Consider the following 7,140-nt stretch of genomic DNA (forward strand, 5'->3'; position numbering starts at 1 on the left):
CTTACCCCATAGGTCGGTCTCACTCTTTTTCTGTCGCTCTCACATTAGTCCTGTCTGTGCCTTCGGCATTGACCAGTTTCTGACGGATCTCCTCTCAGTTTATTACTGGAGTCTTAACTGATCATTCAAGTGGACATTCAGACACCCTGTCTTAAAGTGGCCTCAGATTTAAGGCAAGAAAACTGCGTTTTTGCGGATAACTTTTTTTTCACAGACTTGGGAGCAAGTATCTAGATCTCAGCTTGGAATACCTTCTCTGCACAGAACCTTGTCTATTGGATGCTGCTAATTGGTATCCTTTCAGTACTGTAGAGGTCCGTCTGAGTGTGTGCAACTCTTGAGTGGGTTTGAATTTGTTAGGTTGTGTCTGTTGGGGGCATATAAGCAAAAAGCTGCAGTGCTGGACTCCTGCAGTGATTCCAGGTTATTTCGCTATCACTTGACTCAGTCTTGGCTGTCAACATGGCATCACTGAGAAGTTTTATTGTTGCATTGCTGCTGGCACTGCTCTGCTCCTTTCACACCCCACTGGCCCCCATGGCAAAGGCACAAGATCTGCCATTCCGCTCAGAGCAAGGTCTGATGGCTGATGATGATGATGATGATGATGACGATGACGACGACGACGACGACGATGATGACGACGACGATGATGACGACGACGATGATGACGACGACGATGATGACGACGATGATGATGATGATGATGATGATGATGATGATGATGATGATGATGATGACGACGATGATGATGATGACGATGATGATGACGACGATGATGATGACGATGATGACGATGATGACGATGATGACGATGATGACGATGACGACGATGACGATGACGATGATGATGACGACGACGATGATGATGATGATGACGATGATGACGACGACGATGATGATGACGACGATGATGACGATGACGACGACGATGACGACGACGACGATGACGACGACGATGACGACGATGATGATGACGATGATGATCATGAAGGTCAGTCAGTTTAGATGCAATTGATCTGACATCCTTTGTCTCTTCATGTGTCGGCTTATATGCAGACATGTGCACCTGAACCACAGTGTGAACTGTGTTCTACTCTTGCATCAGCTGTAACTGACTTTTGTGTTTCAGTGACAATTCTGTTAAGTCATGTTGCTGACTGTTGCTGTCAGAAGTGACCGTTGTTTTAAATGACCAATAAAAAAATGACTCACAGTTCTGAAACAGATGTTTTATTAACATTAACTGATATATTTAAAGTTAAATGGTAATTGACAGCTGATGTTAGAGTGAACAATGTGTTTCGATACAAATGTCTGCAAATGCATTGCAGTACAGTTTGTAAGAGGGGAGGAGCTAAGTCTTGTGTTAGCCACTCCCCTCCAATTCACAGTCGTGCAAACCGCAACGTCTCTTTGTCAGTGTCTTATCTCATGTCTCAGAGCTCATTGGTAATCACAGTCCCTCCTCCACCCCTTTCCAGCTGTCCATTTCTCTTGCTGTCTCTGACATTGTGTTCTTTTCCCTGCTTAACTAGAGTTATGAGCACTCTGGGGAAATTGAACTGGCCCATCTGAAGTCCAACTGTCTGAAGTCCTTCGTACAGTGCACTAGATATGAACTTGGGGACTGCAGAAGCATTGATTTGAGAGAGAGAGAAAGAACCAAAAACCAATTTCACATGAGCCAAGCCCATCTTGGAAATCAGTCATTGGGGTCACTATTCTAAGATCTTTTGATTTGTGTTTCGTTTGAAAATATAGTTCCTCCACTAGGATCTTCCATTCACATTTGTTTTTGATCAGAATGAGATGCATATGTGTCTTTATATGAACTTGCAGAGAAAGAAAGAGAGACAGTGATATAGCAAGTGAATCAGGGATGGGTATTGCTACAGAAACAGACAGAGGGAGAATAAAGCGAGAGGGGGGGTGCAGGAGGGCCACCATCTAAATTTGTTAATTTTAAAACTTAAATTACCAGCAGATTTAAAGTTTCTCTCTTTCTCCATATCTCTCAATCTCTTTCTTTCTCTGTGAAGCGCTTATGTCACTGACTGTTGAGGAGGTGTGTAATGCATTGAATTGATTTTTCAAGTCTTGTGTATGTACTTGTAAAATTGCTAAAGAAAGGAAAAAGAATAGCTTTCACTCATGTATCTGTTAACACTGTATGATGAAACCTTATTCTGAATCATTAAATGAAAATGGCTTTCAATGCACACTTCAGTAAATTCAATTAATCATGAAAATTTCATCTTGAGTTATATGCTTTAACACCCTTGCTCATCAGTGTTTATTTTACACTGATTTAATAAGATATCATTTGAAAACAAGTTAATTGTAAAACTAGGCTTATCATATGTGTAACAACCCACTTGTTTTGAAATGTTGCGTTTGTGGATTTGTTGATTCGATTTTTAGAGCGTCAGGGAAAGAGTGTTTGGGAAAAGAGAGAAACATCTCTTTTTTAATCAAATTGTCAAGAGATGAAATGGTTGTCTGCTTTTTCTCTTCACAAAACTGTGATTTGTGAACAATCTTGTGGAAATTCTGAATGTCAATACATCTTTAACCCTACTTTCATTCATTAATAAATCAAATGATCATAAACTGCTTAAATGTAAATTTGTTACATGATACATGTTTAGAATTTGAGCTGTAAAACCGCGTGATGAGTAAGATTTATCTGAGACCTGTACAAATGCATTTGATCATGTTGCCTGTATGAGGACCAGAGCTACAGATGTTTGACACCTGTCTGAGTGAGTATATGTTTTGACACCAGTTTTTATTCAATGTGCTGTAAATGCTTATTCAGGAGATACAGTACAAAATCTGAGAGAAGAGGTTGAGGTGGGGGGAGCATAAGTGCTCAAGTGCAATATAACTGCAACAGTGTTCATTGAAATAAAGGGAGGAAAAAAAACTCTGATATCTTGATGACAAATTTTTGGGTGGTTATTTTGACAAAGATTAACACATTTCAAACACTTGAAGCTATTAAGTCATTTTAATTAAATGCATGTACTTAAAATTCAGTACAATTCTATTTATCTAAAATGGCATTCTTCCTGCTGATGAAAATATATATATATATATTTCAGTCAAAATTTATATCTATTCACATAATTCATATATATTCATATAAAAATTTCAAGTTTATTTTCAGATTTCTATATTCATAATATTAACTGGTCACAGAGAATATATTTAAACAAAATGCAATTACTTACTTATCTGTACTAAAAATATTAGGTACTTAGACTTGGTGATATTATAGCCTCAGCTAAATATTTTAATCGCTGTACTCAACAGTTGGTCAGCAAATTAAAATATGTACATCTGAACAATCAAAATGTACAGCCTCAGAAGTTGCATTCTCATCAGTCAACAAGAATTAAAGATGTTTTTAGAGGTCTGATTGCAATGATGTTCAGAAACTCTTTTTTACCCAGAAGGCACAGCTACATACTTGTAGTTTTTAATTTATGCTCCAAAAAATGATGGTTTTAGTGAAGGGCTACTTTTTTGTTTTTGAAAATATTGGCGTTATTCTGGGGGAAATCAGTAAAACATTTCTCTCACTGATGCATTCCATCATCATTAATATAAGAAATAAGTTACAAAAAGCTGGCTGTAGTTAAGAAACCCATCATGATATTTATATTTTATGGGTTTCATTCAAGTTTGAATAAACAATTGAGATATTCTGAAGTCACAATAAACTTCATGCCCACTTAAAGTGCACATTATCACAAGTATGTCTGGGAGTGACCCGTGATTGGCTCATCCAAATCCAACATTTCCCAAACCCAGTTTGACCAATGAGGGTGAGAGTTAGTGAGCAGGGTTATAGGTCACTGCGCGCTGCTTTTAAAGTACAACGATAAACTATTTGAATGTGGGCAAAGTAAGATGGTCCGACTCTACTCCCTTGAACACCCTGCCCACTAACCCTTGCCCCCAACCTGAACCAGGAGAGGCTACTTTATAATCTCAGTGATGTAACTCTTATTTTGATTTAGCATTACTGAGTGTTGAACTTAATATCAATATACTTTAGTTTTAAAGTCATATATTTATTTACACTTTCTGCAGATGGTGATGATGATGCCGATGATGCTGACGATGACGATGACGATGACGATGACGATGACGATGACGATGTTGCTGATGCTGGTGCTGGTGCTGACGATGACGACGACGACGACGACGATGACGATGACGATGACGATGATGTTGCTGATGCTGACGATGACGATGATGACGACGACGATGACGACGATGACAATGACGATGACGATGATGTTGCTGATGCTGACGATGACGATGATGATGACGACGATGACGACGATGACGATGATGACGATGATGACGACGACGACGATGACGATGACGATGATGCTTACCACAAAGGCTCTCTGTGCTCGTATTGTGAATTCTGTAAGGTATGTCTGAAATCTGATTAGAGAAATTAAATGTTGTCATCGAAGGCATACAAAACCAGTCACAAAATTATAACAAAATGAAGTCAGTGGGTTGAGTATGTCAAATATTTTAGAAGCGGATGTTGAAAAGGAGACAGTGCATAGATCAACTCTACAGATTCTATTTATTCTTAAACTGACATGCTTTCTTCCAGCACTGTGACAGCTGTGATAAATGTCCTTGTGAAGAAGGAGACGAGTCTGAACACTGTGATGACTGCAAGGTGAGATAGTATATTCGACATGTGACTTCTGTTTAGTCTATGATATCTTCGAGCCCCAAAGCAAAGGAGAACCTCAGTCTACGCCGGTCAGGGGCCTCTGTGTGTGATTTACAACACAAATGTCAACAAATATTTTCCCCTGGTCAATAATTTGAGAAAAAGTGTCATCAAATTTCCTGAATATTAAATGACATCAGCTGAATCCTAATGACTTTGGTGATATCAACTGATGACCATAATTTTAGTTTTGATGGAAATATTTTGAAAAATGTCAGGTGGATAGCCTTGACGTTTGTTGGAGGCATGTTGGAGAGCGTACTGTAGGCATTCATTGACCACATCGGATGAACTATATAATCTTGAAACTGCTCTGATCTTTTATCCAGTGCTTTCATCAGTCAAAACTTCAGTTTGTCGAATACTTACAAATACGCATACATTAGAGATGCTTGTGAAAAATGATTTCAGCCGACTTGAACTTTGTTACTTGTTTTGTGTTGATAACCCTAACCCTAAAACAAAATGTTAAACATTACCTGTTACACATCAGCTCGTTAACAGTTGTTCAAACTCAGTAACTGAAAACTCTTGTTGCATCGTCGCAGGACGCTAGAGTTTATGGCTCAAAAGCCAGCTGTCCAACAGAGGGCTAACGCAGAAACACTCTACCACTCATTCTCACAGTTAATCTAGAACCCCAGGTTAATTTACCGTGCTTGTTTTTGGACTGTGGGAGTATTTGGAAACAATCCAAGCAGGCACAGAGAGAACGGTAACCAATGCTATTTCTTTTTATTCACAGATGTGCAGTTTCTGCCACGTGTGTACTCTTTGCGAAACAGTTTGTAAGCCTGGTGAGTAAATTTAAGTTACCCAAAGCTTTTTTTTTCAGGATCAGATTACAAAAATAAAGCTTCTTACTTTCTCATTCTAATCAGCTACCCCTGCTACAGTATGTGCTACTATAAAAAAAAAAGAATGAATAGTTCTAAAGAACAGGGTACCCTGAACTGTGCTTAAAGCTGAAGGCAAGACAAAAGAGTTAGATGTTTGTTAAACAAAATTGAGATTTATTTTCCCATACTCAAGCAGAATGGACCAAATCTGGCTGTGCAATAAGTAACTTATAATCATGCAGCATCACAAAAATAAGTCAAATGTGATTTCCAAGTTGCAGTGTATTGCAAGGCAGGGGTTTCCCCCCTAATGGGAAATGTTAACTACACAGTTGGTTGGCTCAACTTCACTCTATGTAATCTTTTTCTTTTCTCCAGGAGGATTTATTGATGAAGTGACAGGATCAATCTACAAGTAAGTGTTATTTACACCAACCCGAATACTGTGAAACCATTTGTGAACTACTGTCTGTAAACTCTCCATCTCGTTGCCCACAGGACTGTAGCTGATGTCTTTGATGATGACGATGCCAACTGAACCAAACTATATGTTGCCACCATGTGGCCAAATGAATGTTATTCACCTTCACTTCTGATTTTCCTTATCTTTGTCATTTCCATTGAGAAGATAACCCAATTGCTTTACAATGATTGAATGGAAATTATTCAAACAAACCTTAATATATTTGTGTACTGTTGTTAACTGACAAGTTGTACTTTTAAGGAAAATGTTATTAAAGTAATTCCGGATGATATCAAATAAAAAGGATATTTTCAGTGCTCAATCTCATTTTCAAATACTCTGACTAATAGTCAAATAGTCTGACTGTATGGAGCATTGTATTCAATGAAATAATCTTTATCATCTTTTAATGCACCACTTCAGTTAAAAATGTCCAAAAACCTCCTGTGTGAAATTTACTAAGAAGTAAATAGAGACATATTTCAACTGACTAAAACACTGACAGAATGAGTGGATTTAAATGACTGTTGAAAAAAGGAAACTCATTCTTTATTTTGATTTGTGATGGGGATCTGAAGGACAATCCCAGCTAATCCTGTGTGGGAGAGCAAAGGTGAGATATACGAGGTCGGACATTGTGGGTGACACTTCTTCTAGATTGACTTTAAAACTCAAATAATAAATCCACATACCGTGTGACGGCAAACATGAAGAAGATATTGTAAAAGAGATATATACGGTTAAAATTTTTAATCTAATTAATCACATGATTTCCCTGATTAATCACGATTAATCGCATTTGTACGCAAAATCCAAAAACTATTTCAAAAGTAGTGTATAGCTTTTAGCATTTAGTTTTATTTTAAATGTGCTGCCATATGAATGAAAGTGCCATAACATTTGTTGTGCAAACACACTTTTAACATCAGCATCTTTCTGTAGTTTTTATGTAGAAGCCTCGCTCCACTGTCTGTTTCCTTGAATGACTTGCTGCTATCAGTTGTGTGTTTTGCCTTTAAGTGATATTTTAGACTGGAACTACTACGCTGAGAAGACAATTCAACTTG

The 7,140-nt window shown here is 37.9% G+C and overlaps 1 protein-coding gene across 1 annotated transcript; it reads left to right on the forward strand.

Annotated features, from left to right (window-relative positions):
• LOC142371662 (uncharacterized) lies at positions 1-6,395 on the forward strand. Its single transcript, XM_075454374.1, has 6 exons — positions 1-994; positions 4,102-4,451; positions 4,646-4,714; positions 5,517-5,568; positions 5,989-6,025; positions 6,109-6,395. The coding sequence occupies exons 1-6, from the start codon at positions 463-465 to the stop codon at positions 6,146-6,148; spliced, it is 1,080 nt and encodes a 359-aa protein (XP_075310489.1). The 5' UTR covers positions 1-462; the 3' UTR covers positions 6,149-6,395.
• Positions 6,396-7,140: the final 745 nt, after the last annotated feature.

Source organism: Odontesthes bonariensis, chromosome 21, assembly GCF_027942865.1.
Source record: "Odontesthes bonariensis isolate fOdoBon6 chromosome 21, fOdoBon6.hap1, whole genome shotgun sequence".
Lineage (NCBI taxonomy): Eukaryota > Metazoa > Chordata > Actinopteri > Atheriniformes > Atherinopsidae > Odontesthes > Odontesthes bonariensis.

Coding starts and splice junctions, on each gene's coding strand:
- LOC142371662 (XM_075454374.1), top strand. CDS start 463: ATGGCATCACTGAGAAGTTTTATTGTTGCATTGCTGCTGGCACTGCTC. Junction 4,715..5,516: donor AACACTGTGATGACTGCAAG/GTGAGATAGTAT, acceptor TTTTATTCACAG/ATGTGCAGTTTCTGCCACGT. Junction 5,569..5,988: donor CGAAACAGTTTGTAAGCCTG/GTGAGTAAATTT, acceptor TCTTTTCTCCAG/GAGGATTTATTGATGAAGTG.